This window comes from Mesoplodon densirostris, chromosome 2, assembly GCF_025265405.1.
Source record: "Mesoplodon densirostris isolate mMesDen1 chromosome 2, mMesDen1 primary haplotype, whole genome shotgun sequence".
In the NCBI taxonomy this organism is placed as follows: Eukaryota; Metazoa; Chordata; class Mammalia; order Artiodactyla; family Ziphiidae; genus Mesoplodon; species Mesoplodon densirostris.
In genome coordinates, this window is record NC_082662.1 from 127,936,996 (window position 1) to 127,958,834 (window position 21,839).

Here is a 21,839-nt window from a genome sequence, read left to right on the forward strand (position 1 = left end):
AACTAGGGTCCCTGGGGCCATGTGTCATCCGCAGCAACAGCTCCTGCCCCAGAGAGGAGCTGCAGTGGTGTGGACTTTTGGTAGCTCTGTTAGCTGAGTTCAGTCAGTGTTGGTGAAGACTGTGGGAATCCTCAGTAGTGAAAGCTGCAAACAAGCATGGCAGTGAAGCTTGTTGGAGTTCTCTTGCTCTTATTTTCCCCATAGGGGGAAATCCCTCTGAGGCCGTCTTTTTTGGTGCCTAACTGCCCTGGTCTAGGGGATGGGATGTCACAGGAAAAATGCTTCCTATACTTTTCTGGCAGCCATCCTCGTTTTTAAAAACTTTACAGGGTTTATGCTGCTTCATTGCTTTCTGCTGATTTCATTGTAGTCCAGAGCTTTTCAAAAGCTGTTTTCATGAGTTTGTAGTTGTTTGTTGTTTTTGTAGGATAACCTAATATTGGGACCTCCTAGCCCTCCATCTTGTTGACGTCATTCCTAACAAGTCCTATTTCTGGTGCTAAATGTCAGTGGTCCCTAAGACCACTCTCAGGCTTAATATTTCATTAGGAATCACAGATCTAGGAAAGCTGATATACTAGTGGTTATGGCTTATTGTAGTGATAACATACAGATTAAAATCAACAAAAGGAAAGTCATATGGGACAAAGGCCAGGAGAAACCTTTCAGGTGTCCTCTCCCAGTAAAGTCACATGGATGCACTTAATTCCCCCAGTAACAATGTGTGACAACATGTGCAAAGCGTTGTCAACCCAGGAAACTCACCCAAGCCTTGGTTTCCCGGATTTTTATTTTAAGTGAGTCATGTAGGCAAGCAACACCTGTGTGGTTTCCCTAGCCACCCTGAGCAAAATCAGGCACACAGCATTCATCATTCTTCCTGTTGTTTGCATGAACTGTCTAGTCAAACTGGTGTCATGTGGCCCAAGATCTCTGGCATGCAAAAATGCTCTTACCAGGTAGAATATTCTAAGGGATCAGAGCTTATTTCCCAAGAGCTAGCCAAGGGACAGTCCTGAGAATCACTTTCTTTGTGAGTGTACAGGGTTTGAGCAATCCAGGCCTTCTGAGTTCATTCTTCCCTACACATGCACCTATTAAAATATCAAACTAGTGCTTTGACTTAACTACTGACATTTCTCTTTCCTTGGCTTTTAAGTTATTAAGTGCTGGCCCCTAACCAGAAATTCTTATCATCTGCCAGCTTCTTTGATCCATTCTTTCAGATTCTCATGAACCTCTGTATTATCTATTGTGCAAATGATTGTGGTTTACTGTAGGAAGCAGATAATGAATGTATTTGCTTTGATCTGCTGCATCTTCATCATTTGTCATTGTGCTATCGGAGGTATGATCTCATTTGATTTGTGTTCTGGATTTGCTTCTTGCAGTCGTGAAGATTCTATCATTCTTTTTTTTTTTTTTTTTTTTGCGGTATGGAGCACAGGCTCCAGATGCGCAGGTTCAGCGGCCATGGCTCACGGGTCTAGCCGCTCCGTGGCATGTGGGATCTTCCCAGACCGGGACACAAACCCATGTCCCCTGCATCGGCAGGCGGACTCTCAACCACTGCGCCACCAGGGAAGCCCGATTCTATCATTCTTTAGCATCATTCCTAGGGTTATCATTCACTATTTACTGATTCATTCATTCTTTCTTTCAACAAATATAAATTGAACACCTAATTATTTACTAGTTACTGCCCTAGGCAATGGGAATATGTGAATGAATAAGACTGACCAAAATTCCTCCCCTTTGGGAATTACATTTTAGTCAGGAAACAGACACATGACAAATGAGTAAATCATAGTATGTAAGAAATTAATACATACCATGGAGAAAAATTAAGTAGGGTAGGGAAACAAGGAATAGTAGTGTTTGTGATTTTTGTGGGTTTTGTAGTTTTAAATAGAATGATCACAGAAGACCTCACTGAGAAAGTGAAATTTCAGTGAACATTTGAAGGAAATGAGGAAGCAAGGTATTTGGGAGGAAGACTTCAGGTATTTGGGAGGAAGAATATTCCAGGCAGAGGAAATCACAATCAAAAAAGCACTGAGGAAGCAGCATATTTTTAAAATAGCTAGGAATCTAGTCTAGCATGGCTTGTGTAGAGTAAGAGTAGTGAAGGGTTGTTTAGGGTAGTGGCAGATGTTGTAAGGATATTGGTTTTTACTCAGTGTAGTGGGAAGCCATTGGAAGTTTTTAGGCAGTATAGTGACATGATATAATTTTTATTTTAATATCATCACTTTGGCTGCAGTGTTGAGAATAGACTGTGGGTTGGAAGCAGGGAGTTTGTTAGGAGTTAATGGCAATAATCCAGATAATTGATATAGTGGCTTACATTAGGGTATTAGCAGTGGAGGTGGTAAGACATAATCAATCCGGGGTATATTTTGATGAAGAACCATCAGGATTGCCTGACAGATTGAATGTAGGGTATGAGAGAAAGTAAGGAGTTGAGGATCATTGCCAGGTTTTTGGCCTGAGCAACTGGAAGGATGCTGTTGCCATTTGCAGCAATGGGGATGATTTTTTTTCTGTGGAGAAACAAGCCTTTTCATGGGAAATTAGAAATTAGGTTTGGACATGTCAAATTTGGTATTTCTGTTAGACACCCAAGTTAAAGGCATCTATTAGACATCCATGTCAAATAAGCATTTCTGGAGTTTAGGGAAGAAGCCTGCATTTGAGACACAAATGTGGAAGTCCATGATCATCATATAGACTGTATTTCGGGTCATAGTCAGAATGAAGTCACCAAGAGAATGAGTGTACCTATGAAGGGAAGAGGTTAATGACCTCTATTCTGAGTAGGAAGTAGGATTACACTTTGAAACTGTGGGAGTGAGGTTGAGATAAAGAAAGACAACTTAATGAAAATCTCCTGGAGTTAATGAAAGTCAGGTAGACCTCGGTGCCAATCTCAGCTCAGTAGTTTAACTAGGTAAGGTAACCTTGTGGGGTTGTGTGTACATTTCATCATACATACCAGGCCTGGTAGGAGGCCTGGGAAAGTTTGGAAGCATTCATACTGAGGAATGGAAGAATGACCTTGGTAGGGATGAGTTAAAGAATCCTAAGAAGATTCAGCTGAGATTAGAGAGGGCATTATAATGGTGCTAGTCAGTATGTTTGTGATTTTATTCCCCTTGAGATGTGGAATATATCAATAAAAGTGAGAAAGTAGAGATTGATTTATTCCAATACTGGGAATTGGAAGAGGCAGAAGGAAAGAAGGGAATGTAGTGAAGGGCAATATAGACAAGCAGCATGTTCTACAATTTAAGAGGGACTAGGTGCTAAAGATTATGTTATGATTGAAGTCAAAGAAGTTCATGTAGCCCTCCATCCAAGTAACATTGGTTTGGCCAAAAAGTTTGTTCGGGTTTTCGGTAACATCACATGAAAAACCCAAGCAAACTTTTTGGCCAGCCCGATATTTGGAACAAGAGCATCAAGAATAAATTATCAAATAACAACATTTGATAAAGGTGATATACTATTCATAGACATCAGGGAACAATTGTGCTTTCGTTTTTTCCATCAAGATGAAAAAGATGTTCAAAAAGGTATAGCAGTAGAAATGAAGGAATGGTGAGGAGAAAGTGTGAGAGCTGGAGAGTGGAAGTATTAGAAGTCTGCATCTGGGCCGTTGCTCAAGTTTTCCAAAGAGGGGGAAGTTACAACCCCAAAATTTAGAGCTTGATAATATGACATCTTTCCTATGGAAGAAAAAAGTATAGATTGCTGACATATGGCTTGTCAAAACAGAACAAGTAAATAATGATCACTTGTAGTCATTGTGGTTTAATTAAGAATAAAGGTGCCAAGGTAAAAACTTCTCCCCTCTTCTCCCTGCTTCCCCACCTGCTACATCTCCTCCTCTGAGTGTCATTTATAGCTCTGGATTTAAAAAAAAAAAGATGCTTTAGATATGATGTATCTTGATTTCAACCAGCTTCTGATAAAAGTCAATCATTATAGTCTTGTGGTCAAAATGGAGAAAATAATGTGAACAGAGTTAAAGTACCTAGTTAAGTTGCTACCAAGGTTTTTGAATATGGGAGACAGTGTGGTGAAGTGGAAATGACCATTGATGTTGGACTTAGATGGGATCAATATTGACCTTTTCACCTGCAACTTGAGCTGGTGAACCTTGCTCACAGAACCTTAACTTCTGTGAACCTTGATTGCCTCATATAAAATGGGACTAGTCAAACCAAACCCGCTAAGTTACTACGAGGATTAAAGGAGATGACACCCGGGCTTCCCCAGTGGCGCAGTGGTTGAGAGTCCACCTGCCGATGCAGGGGACACGGGTTCATGCCTCCATCCAGGAAGATCCCACATGCCGCGGAGCGGCTGGGCCCGTGAGCCATGGCCGCTGAGTCTGCGCGTCCGGAGCCTGTGCTCCGCAACGGGAGAGGCCACAACAGTGAGAGGCCCGTGTACTGCAAAAAAAAAAAAAAAAAAAAAAAAAAAAAAAAATTTCCATTCTCTGTAAACGTCTTTCTATGAAAGAAATTAAATTTTAAATTTCACTGTTTAGTATTTTACCATGGATGAATATACATGAAGCTATACTTCAGAAGCTTTTTCATGAAAACATTATACTTACATTATATACCGAAGCACTCTTCATTTGTAATCATGATCAACAAATGGATTTTTTTAAAAGCATCATATTGTTTTAACCACTAGGCTTTATCGCTGTTATTTATAACTTTTTGTTTTGACATATTGCTTTTAACTGTAATTAAAAATTATTGACATCTGTGTTTACTTTTTAGCTTGTGCATACCTTATCTTCATAGCAGAAACTAATTAGTATGTGAAATATTGTACCATTAAATTTGCATTAAGGGGGAAATTCTAATATGATCAGATGTAAAAATATGGTAGAAAATACATTTTAATACATGAAAGATATGTACATGGTATTAATTCTGGTTTCATTCTTACAACAAAGAAATATTGTTTTAGCTTTTGCCTACCTACATCTTTACTTGGCTCCTTTAATGTGATTAGGCAGATCATAGAATTTAGAAAAAATATAATCTTTCATGAAACTTACTAATTGATTTAGAAAAACAACTGTTACATATAATGAGTTTGTTTCAACAAAATAGAATGAAATATCTGCCAGAAATGTTTTCTGAAATACTAGAATATCTTTTCTGGTTTCATATACTTACCTTTCTTTAAGTCTTTTCCTAGTTGACTGCCTCAAATCACTTAAAATCCTGAAGTATAATAGGTAAATGTTATGTCTTCTGTGAATCTCTTTCTTACTGCATATAAAGAAATATTTCTTCTGCTTTACCGTCTTGTTGGGAGCATATAGCTGTTAGTTTTTTTACTATTAATTTTATATCTCAAAAATACTTCAAACATTTTTTCTTATTCCTGCTGTTACTGTCATCCAAGCCATCCTCATTTCACTCTTGTACTGCAGTTGTCTCTTGATTGATCCCTCCTGTTTTTGCTGTCCTTCTCAGAGAAGACTGAGCAAACTGAAAAACAGAAATCAGCTGTGTGCCTCTGAGCCTCCATCTCCTACATCATCACATTACCCTACCTATGATCTTCCAGTAGCATGGATTTTCCTTCATTATCCATTTACTATAGTAGATACCCCAATTTTCCCTTAAGAAAAATCAGATCACTTATCAGAATTCATAATTATTTCTTAAATTGGATATTTACCAATTTGTTTTGTCTTCTCCACTAGCATGTGAACTCCATGAGCAAAAGAATCATGTCTTTTTTTTAAACCACTTTATACTTGCACTGTCTTAACATTAAGTAAATGCATATCGAGGATTTTGTTTTTTAATCATTGAATTCCGTTCTGTATCTCAAAATAGCCACTTGTATAATCCTTAATCTTGTATTTTACATTCATTATATGATTCCCATAAACTGCAGTATCCCCTTCTCTTCTTTTTTTTTTTTTTTTTTTTTTTTGCGGTACGCGGGCCTCTCACTGTTGTGGCCTCTCCCGTTGTGGAGCACAGGCTCTGGACGTGCGGGCTCAGTGGCCATGGCTCACGGGCCCAGCTGCTCCTCAGCATGTGGGATCTTCCTGGACCGGGGCACAAACCCGTGTCCCCTGCATCGGCAGGTGGACTCTCAACCACTGTGCCACCAGGGAAGCCCTCCCCTTCTTTTCTTTGTTTTTTCCATTAATACTGACCACCATCTGACTAACTGGAATGAAATCTCCATGAGAGCAGGACTTTGGTCTGTGTTGTTTAGTTTCCCTGTCTTCAATGGGTAGAAAAATACCCAGAATATATTTGTTTCATATATATTGAAGGAATAAATGATTGGATGAGTGAAGTCCCACACATTTGACATCTTGGAATTCATTCCTATGATAAACAGCTAAGTTCAACAAACATTTAATAAGTACCTACTGTATGCTAATCATTATGCTAGGCACTGTTGGCACAGAAATTAGTTATGGTGTCATTTCTGCTTCTTATTTATTTTGTATTAAGATGTTTGGTATTACTCTAATTAATTTAGAAGTTATAGTATGATATGACAGAGGCTTTCATACTCTTTGAGCACTTAAGCCTGGTTCTTATTAAACAAATAAGACTGGAATGCTTTCTTACCCATACTTTATTTCGCTGGTTTTAAATACTATGTCATTACACTTTACTTTCTGTTCAGACAGAATTGGTCTCACCCTCTTGGAATGGCTTTTGCATTTTAGCATCTTTGATCAGTCTATTGCTCATTTATCTGTTAAGTCCAACTAAGGTCAGATGCTTTTATAAAAATAATAAATATAATGCAGTGTCCTAATGTTCCCTTGTCTTACTTATAACCTAACTGCGATTTGCCAGCAATATTAAGAAATTGATCCTGTAAGGGCCTTGTTCAGGATCTTGGCAGCAGCAGAGACCAGAGATGCTGTGTTAGTTTCAGCAGTTGTCTTCCTTTCCTTTCATTCTTTAAGATAGTGTTATTTTTAAAATATGAAACATTTTTCCAGTTCCCCATATGTTGAGGAAATCTTTCCTAGTTCACTTTTGATGTCAAGATGAAATTTATGTACAAGATTGGGGAAATACACTCTTAGTGTATTTTTGGTTTGAAATATATGCAGATTTAAAAAGTGTCACCTAGAATAGGCTGTGACCTTTTTTTTAAAAAAAAAAAACATGCTAAAAAAGCCACAAGCAAAAATATACAGCTTTTATACTCTGTTTTTATTTCTAAAATGTATAATTTAGAATTAAATCTTATACAGGTACTGTGTCCCCCTTTTCAATAACTGATTTTTCTTTTAGGTAGAAGACGTACAACAAATTCTATGATCTTTAATGAAATATATCCTCTAAATCCCCCTGAATACAATGTAATACAAACATGGAAATATTAACTACTCCATGCCTAGCTGTTAACTGATAAGGCATTCTCTTCAAGGGGAAAGGCTTACTATTTCATTTTCTGTGTCCCTGATAATTTTTGCTGATTATTATATCATTATTGCTATACTTTAAGTATGACTGAATTTATATGAGTTTATACATTATAGCCATCTGATTTAAATCACTAATTTGATTTGATTTTTTTTTTTTTTCGGTGGAAGAGAAGCTTAGCAATAAACGGAGCATGTGTTTTAAAATTTTTTTCTGTGTCTGTGTTTACCTTTTCTGGTCTCAGAGAAATAGCAAAAATTTTTATATTATTTGTGCTCAGAACATTTATTAAAGGTTTGCCTTTTTCTTTTGTAGGATGAAGTGGCACACACTTTAACTGAAAGCAGAGTATTAAAGAACACTAGACATCCCTTTTTAACAGTAAGTGCCTAGAGGAAAGATGTTATAATCATAACATTTTATATTTAAGGAAGTTTAATTATAGCAACTAAGCTATGAAAAATAACATTTTAAATAACATTTATTTAGGTATGACATTTTCTTTGTAGATAAGTCAGTTTTGGGGAAATTATTAGAATGTATGGATTAAGTTTACAATATGCATGCATTTGTAGTCCTCTCGTTATATACCCATGAGTTTTTTGAGTTTTTTTTTCTTCCCATAACTCTCACTGCCTTAAAAAAGTAGAGCAAATACACTTAAAAATAAATTTAAATTTAAAGATAGCATTTAAATTAAAAATAGGATAAGTCATGGTACATCTTCTTTATTAGATAAAGTATAAACTGTGACTTAAATACATATAAATTAGTTATTTTGAAACAGACTGATTTTTTTTTAGTCCCATTTAGATTGCTTGTAATAGAGCCATAATTTGCAAAGTTTCTGTATGTTCCTGGTTCCAATGAAGTGTATTAAGATTAAAAATAACAGACTTTCAAAAGGAGAAACTTTTAAAGATTTAGGATTATTATGTAGGTTTCTTCAGAGGTATCACCAGATACATAGACTTACTTTGTTACATTGTTGTGAGTTTATAGTTCAGTGTATTAAGATAGTTGGCTCTAAAGTTTTAATATCTTTATAACCTATAAAATTATCTGAAACTTCTCTATTGGATTGGGTCATGTTATGCGACCTCTATGCAAGAAGTGATACTGAAACTATGTTAGAATCCCAAGTATAACTGTACTCCTAAGACTTTCCCTGAAGTAATTTGTAGGCCTTACTTTTAAGGTCTCATGGATAAGGACTTTGGGGACCAATACAGTTTCAAGTAGATGACATAGTAGATTGAGAAGTGCTCATAACAATTACTAAGTTTATTTTTATTAAAAATCATAATTCTAATTTTTCCCCAAATAATACTCATTGTTGATCTTCACAAAATTTGTTTTATATTTCTCATAAACTTTTATTTAAGCATTCTTAAGGGAATAAATACACTCTTAAGGAACAAGAACAATTCATTTTATCAATCATGCTTACTGTTTCTAAGTATTCTCTTTTTGATACCGTTGTAAGAATGTAGGATTATAATATAACATTTTTTCTTTTTCATTTCAAGTCCTTGAAATATTCCTTCCAGACAAAAGACCGTTTGTGTTTTGTGATGGAATATGTTAATGGGGGAGAGGTGAGTCAAGAAGTATAACCAGCACTTTCATTTGCATGGTAGTATTGTTATTTTTTAAAACTTATCTACAATACAAGTTATAATGTAATAGTTCTCTACTTCTTGATAGGGATTTGTATAGCTCTTTCTACTATTTTAGTAAATGGGAGCTGAATAATTTTCTAATGAAATATAAGGATCATTTATTTTTTACAATGACTTTTATGTATAGGAAAGTTTAATCATACTCTTTTTTCTAAATTTTTTAAATGCAAAAAATTTTACTACAGATATGATTTTTAAAATCATGGTTTTTAATTTTGAAAACCAGAAATAGAGGGTTTATAATGCTTTACATAGTTCTTCCTCAAGTTTTGTGAAACTTATAAAAAATTATTTTGCACATTTTAAACTCAGTTTAACAATAGGCCATAGGCACATTGTGGTTGAGTTCTCTCTTCTTCTACATAGTAGTTAGAGTAACTTTGACTGTATGTAAGGGATTTTTAAGGAATTTTGTAGTTTTGAAGGGAAATTCAATCATTTTAGTAGTGTATTTCACCTATTGCTTTATTCTTTATCCTTTCTCCTCCCTATATTTGATCAAAATCAATGCGAGGGCAAAATGTAATTAACTGCACTAGTTAACTGGAAATATTTCACATTGTGAGTGTTCTGAAATAAATTTAATTATTAAATAGGGGCTTGTATCTCACAGACCTTAAAATAGTCTTATTATCCGAAAGGAGGGAAGGAAGAGAGGGAAGGAGGAATAGAAGAAAAGAGAGGGGGAGGGAGGGAGGAAAAGAAAGAAACAAAGAAGGGAGGGAAAGAGAGGGAGAGAGGGAGGGAGGGAGGAAGGAAAGAAGGAAGGAGGGAAGGAAGGAAGAAGAAAATATCCCTTATACAATATTTTCCCCTGTAGAATTATCTGACTTAGAGGAATTAGTCCATTGCAAAAAATTCATTCATTCATTTGGTAAACACATTTTGAGTGCCTTGGCAGTGTGAGTTTGTCCAAATGTGTTAAGAGTTTATAATTTATCTTATAACTGTATTATAAATTAGAATATATAGTGAAAGAGCTTTTAATTTATCTTATAAGTATATTATTATATAGTGAAAGACCTAAGTATTAATAAATTCTTAAAAAATGTGTTATGGATGATCTAGCATTTAGGGTAGGCTTAATGAGATTTCATCAAGGAAACTGATTTGAGAGGATATTTCAGGTGGAGAGGATGATATGAGCAGAATCACTGGTAGGCAAGCCCAGAGGAAGAAGTTGAGTAGTTAGATTATAATAGCCCAGGCATGGGACTTCTCTGCTGGTGCAGTGGTTAAGAATCCACCTGCCAATGTAGGGGACACGGGTTCAAACCCTGTTCCAGGAAGATCCCACATTCCGCAGAGCAACTAAGCCTGTGCACCACAGCTACTGAGCCTGTGCTCTAGAGCCCGTGAGCCACAACTACTGAGCCCTCGTGCCACAACAATTGAAGCTTATGTGCCTAGAGCCCATGCTGTGCAACAAGAGAAGCCATCTCAATAAGAAGCATGTGCACCGCAACGAAGAGTAGCCCTGGCTCGCCGCAACTAGAGAAAGCCCACGTGCAGCAGCAAAGACCCAACACAGCCAAAACTAAATAAATAAAATTAATAAATTTATTTAAAAAAAAGACATATCAAAAGTGACTTTTGGTTGGGATCAGGAAAATTAATATGTACAGTGAGTTTATGAAGAATGTGTTAAGGGTAAAATTATAAATTTGGGTTTGAAAAGCTTTTTCCTAAGGTTCTAAGAAAAACATATGTGGAGATATCACAGAGAATAAATAAAGGGTCCGAATATGGATACAGATTTGGGAGCCATTCCCATAAAGACTGTAATTTAAGTTATGGAAGTGGATATTTCCTATTTTGTGGGAAATGAAATTGGTGAAACTTCTATGTTAGTATCTATCAAAATTTAAAAAGCACGTATTCTGGGACCCAGCAATTTCATTTCCAGGAATTTATCCTACAAACATACTCAACAAATATACCACAGAATAATATGTGGATAAATATATTCATTGCTCTATCGTAGTACCTTAAATGAGCATTCAGTAAGGAGACTGCTTAATCAGTGTTACATCCATGCAGTGAAATACTTTATATCTATTGAAAAGAATGAGGTAGCCCAATATGGGCTGAGACAATGCAATTTCTAAGATATGTTATGAAATAAAAAAAAACAAGGTGCAGACAGAATATAAAGTATGCTTCTATTGGGTTAAAGTAAGACCATATATATGTGTATATATATATCTGTGTATACATTGAATATCTCTGGAATTATGTACTGGACATTATTGCTTACCTTTGGGAAGGCAAACTGGGTCACTGGGGAAAAGATGGGAGGACGACTTATTTTTCACTTATTTATTCTTGTGCAGCTTTTGTATTTTGTGTATTAAAATTGAAGGATGGAAAATAGGCAGGCAGATGGATGGCGGGATGGATGGATGGATGACCAGGGGAGAGAATAGTATGAGGGGAATGCTAAACTGCAGGCAAAAACTTGGAGAAGCACTCTTAAATTGCAGAAGTACTCTTGGACAGTATCATGTGTTTGCATCTATTACAAAAATTAGCACATTGTTTTATAATTACGTATTTACTTGTCTATCTTTCCTACTAGGCTCAGAGCTCCCTAAGGGACTTACTGGTCTAACCCTGGCACCTTCAAATATTTATTAGATGTTTTGAATGAGTAAATAAGTGAATAGATGAACAGATTCCCTCAGGGAACAGGGATGAAAGAAGTTAGCAAAAGTGGTAAACTAGGAACTGCTGAGAAATAGGAAGAAAAATAGAAAGTAATATGGTATATAGTTTACTTTAGAAAAAAAGCTGAAAATGTTTTTTTCAGGAGGAAGTATCTTTGAGTGTATTTATAAAGTACATATTTATTGAGTATGAGCAGGGCACGCTGGTAGATACTGTGGGGCATACAAATCTCAATTAAACATAACTTTTACCCTCAAAGAGTTTATGATCTAGTGGGGAAGATTAGGTACAAAATTTATACTAAGTGTAAAGTGATAATTATCACTTGTATCAGAAGCATAGATTAAGGACCATGGGACTTCACAGGAAAGAAAAGAATTTTGGATGGTGGGATGAAGGGAAGCTGCCTAGAAGCTTAGTAGAGGGAGCTAGGTGGCACCTGCACTTTTATTCTAAACCTAGAGTACTTCGGCGATTAATCAATTGATGACTGTTAAAAAAAATTTTTTTTTACACAAAAGCAAATTTTCAGACTAGCCAGATGGTTTTCTTTAGCGATGGGATTATTTCACCTATTTAATTTATCTGAGAAGGAAATCTATATTCAGTATATGCTTATGGTGACTTATTTTATTTTGGTTTTGCTTTAGGTTCACCATGCCATTATTCTGCTCAGAGATGCTTCCTAGAAATGCAGAAAACTCAATTGCTGTAGAAAAACTAGTAAACGTAGAACTTACGTTTTTAAGATAAGATTGAAGTAGAGAGAAGTAAAGTACAGAAATCTACAAATTCATACAAACAATCCATACCAACACTTATTGATACACCATGAGTTTCCCAAATGTGGAATGTCTGTGTAGTATCTAGCAAACTTGAGCAGAGAATACTAGCCTGTTGAAAAGTAAGCTCTGGTAAATTGATAGTACTCACCCAAATGGCAGCATCCTCAAATCTCTTTCTACCCAGTATTTGCCCAGAGATAGGCTTCTTTAGTGGACCCATTGAAGTTAATTATAACTAGCTCAGTTTTCACTCAATTCATATTTATTGTCTATTGATTTTTCATTAGCAATAGTATTCTTTTAGCCTATGTTCTGGAATGTTTATTTTGAAACATAAGATCAACAGCTGAGACATTTCTTTTTTTATACTTTCTTCACATTTTTGTGACTATCTGGACTTCTTTCAGCCTGATAGACTGCACAAGAGTTTAGCATGCTCATGGCCATGCTTGTTATTATCCCTATATTTGCCAATATTGTTTAAAGCACTACATAATCTTGGTGGAAGTAGATTATGAGAGAAATACTGGTTGTGAAAAATCAACAGTGGCTGCTTATAAGCGTATCAGTACAATGGAGTCATATCATAATTTTATTTAATTTATATGAATTCAAAGAAATAGTCTCAGCAAGAGATAACATAGATAGATAGGAAGGAAGGAGGGAAGGAGGGAGAGAGGGAGGGGAGGAAGGAGAGTGGAAGGGAAGGGAAGAAGGAAATGGTGATTCTGCCATTCTGCTTGCTGAGTATATTCAGAGTGACCTCAAGATGAGAGAGAAATTTGCTATTCTTTTATTCCACGTCAGTTTCTACTTGTCATCCTTAGAGTTTCATGGGCTATAAATTCTATTGATTAAAAATACATAGTTTTTATAAAACATTGTCATTAAGTGCTTTGTAAGTAGAGGTGTTCATCTAAAGAAACTATATTATTTCAATGCTAGAGGAAAAACTGTGCTGAGCTTAACTATATTGAGACAGTATATTGGTCTTCAGCATAGTACCTTCCGAAGGAATTTCCAAGGATGATTTTGGTTATACCTCATAATCTATGTGTTAACTTTAGAACCCACTCCATTATAGTCCATTTGCCTATTAAATATTTAATGAGTAACTACTATGAGTTGGACCTCAGAGGATGTAGAAATAAGGAAAATATGGTACTTTACTTTAGAAGATGAGTATCTAATTGGAGAGACAGACAAGAAAATATACATATGCAGTGTCATTATTGCTATGAAAACACTGGTTGCTGTGGGATACAGAGAATGCCTATTTGAATCAATCCAAAAGGAAGAGAGAGGAGGAAGGGGGAGAATGCCAGGGTAGGAAACACTTCTTAAAGTAGTTGCTAAGCTAAGTCTTGAATGTAACTGTAAGTTACATAAATAAGGATGAGAGGGAGAGCATTCCTACACAGAGAAAATAGAATGTTTAGAGTGTGATGGAGCTCATGCAAGCTCTCCCCCATCTCCCCAGATGTAGCACAGTATGGATGATGCATAGAGTCCTGCAGAGAAAAGCCAGAAGAATCTAACCAGGTAGGTAGGGTCATGTTAGGACAGATCTCTCCCAAGTAATTTAGATTTTATCCTGAAGTCAGTGAAGCATCATGGAAGGACTTCTGTATGAAATCTTTACAAAGAAGACTTTGGTGGTGGTATGAGGCTTGTATTGGAAAAAACAAAATTGGATACAAGGAAACTACTTAGAAGCTACTGAAGTTGGAAGGTTTTGGTAATCTGATCATAAAAATGATAAGGTTGTTAATTGAGCCAGTATTAGTGAGAAGGAATCAAATTCTGAATGGTGTTTAGGTACTGGAATTTCCAGGATTTAATGACTAAATGGAGAGAAAGGGAAACATCACACAGTTTCCTATTTGCTGCTTGGGGAATTGTGTGGATACTGGGCTGTTTGTAAAATCAGGAAACACAGTAAAAGGAATGAGTTCTGAGTTGATCATCCTGTATGTGAGTTACCTCGTGGGGATCTGAAGGAAGTGGGAGAGTCAGGTCAGAGATACAAATAGACTTCAGCAGCAATGCTGAAACGAAGGTAGGGAAGAAATGTCCAGTGTGGGAATAGTATGTAGTTAGAAAAATAAATGGCTAAGAATGGTGCCTGAAGATACCAACATCAGACATGTTGGTGATGAGAGAAGCCTAAGGAGGATCCTGGATAGAAGGAGCCAGACAAGAGAAGCCTTAAAAGTTAAGGAAAGTATATTAAATGTAAGAGTATAGTAAAGATATACAACTGAAAGATAGCAACTGAATTCATTGGATTTGACATCTACTACTAGTTCCTAAGCAGAGTACCATGGATTCTTCTTTTTTTCTGGCATGATGCAAGGTATGTACCTTGGCTATAGTATAGAATATACAAGGATTGGTTTGGAGCTCAGTAGAACAAGGTTATGAAAGTTCAGTGCAACCTTTGGTATGCAGTAAATCAGCATCTGGAGACTATAAAAGTACTCTAATAATGTGACCAATCACACTGCTGCTGACATATCCAAGCCACTCTCTTTTTGTAGCTTAAGTATTATCAAATTCATATGAGAAGCAGAAAAATATTGTGGGGAGGAAAAGTAAACTGAAAACTGACTAAGGTGTTTAGTTTGATTTAGAATGTCTCTACTTAGGACTCTTTCCCAAAATCTTACTCATAGCCTTATTTCTTTCAGGCCTGTAAACCAAATCTGTATAAATCCCTTTCCAGGCTGAAATCTCCTGGAGGTTAAGAGATTCATTAGTGGGGAAAGGAAAATCATTAGAAAGAAATGTTACTCATCTGATAAATTTTTCACATTCTTCTATATTCTTTATGTGGGAACAACTGAACCTAACACTTTCCGTTATTTACTATTCTTGTCCACATTTTAGCTCATTGTACACTCTATAGTAAGCCCTTTGATAAAATTCATTTTCTTTTTGCATATGACTTCCAGTTTCATGCCAATCTTGAGATCCTCTCATACTTATTTCAGATTCTCATTATCTGGCTGGCATTTTGTCTTCAATTATCTCATTTTAAATTCACATGAGACAGAAGTGCCGGCAGTCAGCATTCTAGTTCTACTTACTAATTTGTGGAGGTGTGACTTGGGTGATTTTTAAATTAAAAGTATCATTTCATATTCATAGTGATGATTTTTTAAATTTTACTAACTTTATAGATATATGAATATCTGTTGTCAAGAGTCTGACAAGCTAACTTCTTTACTACTTTAGTTATTAATATATTACATAGGTTTTATCAGAATTCTATTGTTTTCACCCAAAGCTTTTGGAAAAAGCCTCAAGACAAGAAGGATGCATTATAATATTCACATTACCACATAAAGGCAAAATAAATTCGGGAATGTTTTTAGTATATACTTTTATAATATTTCAAGGCTAGTTTCCCAAAATTCATTTAGCCAATATATCTCTGCATCTAAAGTAATAATCCAAAGACTTGACTAGCCTCAACATCTAAGACGCTTACTTTTATATCTAGAATATCAGATGAAGTGACTGGAAGTGCAGGAGCTGCCCAGGCATTTATCTGTTTTCACAATTTCTCTCCATGTGGTTATGGCACACGATGGCAATTTCAGGGTAGTCAAACTTCTTGCATAAAGGTTGGATTACCCCAGAGTGAGCATTTCAAGAAAGTGAAAACAGAAGGCACAATATATGTGTAATTTGTGTCCCTGAAGAAAACAAAACAAAACAAAACATGAAATGTAACAAAACAATATTTAAATGTTAAAAACTCTAATCCCAAAACACAGTATATAGTCATTTGTGTTCTGCATCTTAACATGATACTTTTAATATTCATCAATATTGTTGCATATATCAGTAGCTTATTTCTTTTTATGGCTTTATTATATGGATGGATGTATTACAATGTGTTTATATAATCTCTAGTAGATAGACATTTGGTGTTCTTGCAGTTTGGGGCTATTATGAAAAACTTTCTTGTGAATAATCCAGTACAAATCTTTGTGTGGGTGTATAGTTTCAGTTATCTTGGGTAAATATCTAGGAGTACAATTTCTGTGTTATTTGGTATGTTCAACTCATAAGAAACTGCCAAATTGTACCATTTTGCATTTCTAGGATGTTACTTATCATCATCACCACACTTGGCATGGTTAGTCTGTCTTAATTTTACCCCTTCTAGTTGATGTGTATCTTATAGTTTTAGCTTGAATTTCCTGAATGATTAATGATATTGAACATGTTTTCCTGTGCTGATTTGCCATGTTATGTCTTCTTTACTGAAGTATCTGTTAAAATCTTTGGTCCATGTTTTGATTGGGTTGTTTGTATTCTTAATATTGAGTAATCAGACTTATTTATATATTCTAGACACAAGTAATTTATCATATATGTTTTGCAAATATTTTCTCCCAGTCTGTATTCTGCCTTTTCATTTTTTAGTGGGGAATTTTTTTCCTGTGTATATTTTTGTTTAAATCCATTTTTTAAAAGTCATCTTGTTCGTATGTAATTTACATTCAGTAAACTTCACCACTTTTAAGTGTACAATTCAGTGAGTTTTGACAAATGTGTAGTTTACCATCACCACAGTCATGATATAGAACAGTTCTATCACCCAAACAAGTCTCTCACGCCCCTTTACAGTCAATTCCTACCATCACCTCCTGTCATCGCAACCACTGATATGCTTTCTTACAAGTGTCTTTTTAAGGACAAAACTTTTAAATTAGAGGAAATACAGTTTATGAGTGTTTTTCTTTTGTGGTTTATGCATTTTGGGTTTAATTTAAAACATCTTTTCCTAACCCAAGTGTGTTAAGATTTTCTCCTATGTTTTCTTCTAGGAGTGTTAATAGTTTTTTGGACTTATATTTAGGTCTACAGTCCATTTCAAGTTAATTTTTGTTTATGGTGCTTGAGTCAAGGTTCATTTTTTTTTTGTAACTGGATATTTAATTTTTCCAGCATATTTGTTGAAAAGACTGTTTTTTTCACATTGAATTACCCTGACACCTTTGTCAAAAATCAATTGACCATATATATGTGTGGGATGTTTCTGGACTCGACTCTGTGTATTGATCTATATCCATCCATCCTTATACTTATACCTCACTGTCTTTAATACTTTTGCTTTAGAGTAAGTATTGAAATGAGGCAGTTCAAGTCTTCCAGTTTTGCTCTTCTTTTTAAAAAGTGTCTTGGCAACCCTAATATTTTCATGTAAATTATAGAATAAGCTTGTTGATTGCTACATGAAGGTCTACTGGACTTTAACTGATAGTGTAATCTATTGATCAATTTGGGGAGAATTGACATGTTAACAATATTGTCTCCTGATCCATGAACATGGTATATTTTTCCAATTATTTAGATCTTCTTTAATTCTTTCAACAGTATCATGTAGTTTTTAGTGTACAAGTCTTGAACATTTTTTGTTAAATTTATTCTTATTTATCTTATTTTTTTAAATTATAAATGATTTGTTTAAAGTTTCAAATCTTAATTGTTTGCGTATAGAAATGCAGTTGATATTTACTTATTAGCCTTGAATCCTGCATCCTTGCTCGGTTTGTCTATTTGTTTGTTTGTTCTTAAGTATGTTGAGATTCTCTTTGTAGATGATCACATCATATGGGAGCAAAGACAGTTTTACTTCCTCTTTTTCAGTCTCAGTAGATTTTCTAAGACCTTCAGAGCAATGTTAAATAGCAACGTAAGAGCAGGCACCCTTGCCTTATACCGGATCTTAAGGCAAAAGCATTTTTACTTTTCACCATTAAGAATGTTGTTAGCTGTAGGTTTCTCATAGATACCCTTTAACAAGTTGAAGAAGTTCCTTTCTGTTCCCATTTTGCTAAGCTTTTTCTTTTTTTTTTTTATAAATCATTATAGGATGTAAAATTTTGTCAAATTATTTTTTTTGTATCTGTTGGGATGATCATGTGGTTTTTCTTCTTTATTCTGTTGATATCTTGAATTTCATTGTTTGGTTTTTTAATGTTAGAACAACATTGCATTTCTTAGATAAATCCCACTTAGTTATGTTGTATTATCCTTTTGGTATGTTGTTGAACCCAGTTTGCTAAAATTTTGTTAAGAATTTTAAATCTTTGTTCACTAGAAATATCATTCTGTAGGGTCCCTTCTCTTCCCTACCCTGAGCAATGTCTCTGGGTTTGGATTCAGGGTAATGCTAACCTCTTAAAATGAGTCAGGCAGCATTGCTTCTTCTATTTTCTGGTAGAATTCACCAGTGAAATTTTGAGACCAAGAGTTTTCTTTGTAGGAAGGTTTATAACAATGAAGTGAAATTTTAAAAATATATTTATGGAGGCATTCATTTTATCTGTTTCTTCTTGAGTGACCTTTGGTTGTGTGTTTCCAGGAATTTATTTCATCTAATTTTTAAAATTAATTTGCCTAATATTGTTGAATTCCTATCTAGTTCTAGACCCTGAGAAGGCAACTGTACTCTATACAAGGTTCTTTCTCTCATGCAGTTCATATTATGCAATTATAAAGGAGACTTATGAATGAAATTTCTTCTTAATTGAATAATTTATACATTTATTGTCTCAAGTTAATAGAAACTGTACTTAGAATAATAAATAGATATGCTCTAGATACCAGAGACCTAAGTTTGAATCTCAACTCTACCTCTTAGAGCTATGTGATGCTAGGCAAGCTTCGTAATATGCCTAAATCTTAGTTTTCTCATCTGTATGATAGAGATAATCATTGTACCTATTTTATAACATTGTTCTGAGGATTAAATAATATAATAAATAAATAAATAATGCATGTAACTTCCTTAGTATAGTGCCCAACAAGTAGCAGTACTCAAAAATAGTGCCTATTGTGATAGTAATAATAACTTATATTTATTATATTTAATCATCTATAATATAATATAGAGATAGCATTTTGTAGCTTTTGTGATTGTTGTTAGAATGTAATGTCTTAATGCTCAAAAATTGTAGTGTTTATTATTTTTATTGTGTTGGTATTGAATATATTTCATAAATAGCCCAAATATTTCACATTATATTCTAATAGATTTAAATATTTTAAAATAATTACCTTGAGAATTTTTACTCTTTTAAAAGTATATTTTATTCTCCAAATGAAAAATCTATTAATATTTAATGTGGTAGAACTGAGCAATCTCTTTTTTAATCTTGTTAGTAGAGTCAAAATACTTTAATGTAAATTATTTTAATTATGGAAATAAAATTTAAAAAAATTTTAAAGGAACTATTTTTGTACTTACCATATTATGAAGTATTTTCATTAGGTGACTCTTGATCCCAGAAAATTTCCTTAACTTTTCATGCCTTGCATTAATTATTTAAAAATTAGATAGCTAGTGGGAAGCAGCTACACAGCACAGGGAGATCAGCTCGGTGCTTTGTGACCACCTAGAGGGTTGGGATAGGGAGGGTGGGAGGGAGACACAAGAGGGAGGAGATATGGGGATATATGTATATGTATAGATGATTCACTTTGTTATAAAGCAGAAACTAACACACCAATGTAAAGCAATTATACTCCAATAAAGATGTTAAAAAAATTGCCAGCTTACAGGCTACTTTTTCTGGTATCAGGCACCTAGTTAGATCGAGAATTCTTTTTACATTTTCAGACTTGTAAGAAGAGGGCAAGAAATAGAGAAATAAGGCTTGAGGTATTTAGCTGGAAATTTATAAACAAACAACTGTTTCAGAGTCCAGCCATCTGACCTTAGATCCCTTTCAATTCTCCTGAAGCATCCTAAGGGTTTAATTTGTATTTTAAGAAATGTAATTTTGAACTATTTATTAAAATATGGCATTTTATCACTATCCTTTCTGGAAGAAACTTTCTTCAAAAACTAAATGTAAATTTACATTACTTTACATTAATTTTTCTGTGTGAAATGCATAGAAACTGAGTTCAGCATGAGAAGAGGATAGACATGATCTAATATGATCTAAAATGAATTACCTATTAAAAGTGTACTTTTATTTGATCCTATAAAAGTACATGTTTAAACATTTGTTTTATTGTATAACTGATACCATTCCAATTGTGTAGTATAGTATTTGCTACAGACTGAATCTTTATGTCCACCCTAAACTCATATGTGGAAACCTAATCCCTAGTGTGATGGCATTTGGAGGGTGGGGCCTTCTAGTGATTAGGTCATGAAGGTGGAGCCCTCCTGAATGGAATTAGTGCCCTTATAAGGGACACCTCAGAGAGTTCAGTTGCTCCTTCCCCATTGTGAGTACACTGTGAAAAGACAGCTGTCTGTGAGCCAGGAAGCAGGTACCGGATCTGCAAGTGCATTGATCTTGGACTTCCCAGCCTCCAGAATTGTGGGAAATAAATTTCTGTGGTTTATAATCCGCCAGTCTGTGGTAATCTGTTATAACATCCTAAATGGACTAAGGCAGTATTGTTGACTAGTTTTCTTGTATGTGAGCTAGAGACATTCTTTTCATCTTAGGTCTTTTTGTAAACCTAAGGGATGTGTTAATCAGCATTATTGCACAGACTACCATGTCTCATTGCTTAACTAATTAGTTGTCTTTAGGGTACTTAGGTTCCAAGCTCAATCAATATTATGATAATGAATGTAATCATTGCAATTATTGACCCATATTGAGCATATTTTGTTATTCTCTGTTAACTGATATTTTGCTATTACAAAAGGAGTGACTAAAGTTTGTGTAGACAGTATTTGCAGGAAAAAAATGTAATTGAATTTAAAGTCTCAGATTGCAGTGATAGTTCTCAGGATGTTGTTTAAGCCTAGATCTTTATTTTTTAAAAAAGTTTGTTGCATAGTTTTCAAAATATAACAATTTATTTTAAAGATAAACATTCCAGGTTTGTAATGACATATAAACTTGTATATTTAGATCATTAAGGCAATCTATTAATATTTACATTACTATATTCCCACAGCATTGCTAAGCGCAACACACACACACACACAAACATGTAGTCATTGCTAAAGGAACTTAAATTTCTAAAGGTATCTTCCTTGCTAGAGGAGCAAAAAATTCATTTTTTTAACAAAAACAAGATTATTTAGTTATTGTATGTGATTTTTTAATGTTTCTAATAAAAATACCTTCAAAACTTTAAGCCTTATTTTCCTTATAAATAATTCTTTGGAAAGTGTTTTTTAATTTAACTTTATTCTTTGCAGTACATATTTATTAGGTACCTAGTATGTGCTACATGCTAGGCTTGGTGCTGAGGATGCAAAACTATAGAGC

The 21,839-nt window shown here is 34.6% G+C and overlaps 1 protein-coding gene across 4 annotated transcripts in view; it reads left to right on the top strand.

The window, feature by feature from the left end:
* The window catches only part of AKT3 (AKT serine/threonine kinase 3), a 406,674-nt gene that overhangs the window by 262,973 nt on the left and 121,862 nt on the right, over nucleotides 1–21,839 (top strand). For all 4 annotated transcript variants that reach the window (XM_060090902.1, XM_060090903.1, XM_060090905.1 and 1 more), the window contains 2 exons: nucleotides 7,758–7,823; nucleotides 8,972–9,040. In XM_060090902.1, the coding sequence (XP_059946885.1) occupies nucleotides 7,758–7,823; nucleotides 8,972–9,040 (135 nt within the window). The remainder of the gene's footprint in view (nucleotides 1–7,757; nucleotides 7,824–8,971; nucleotides 9,041–21,839) is intronic.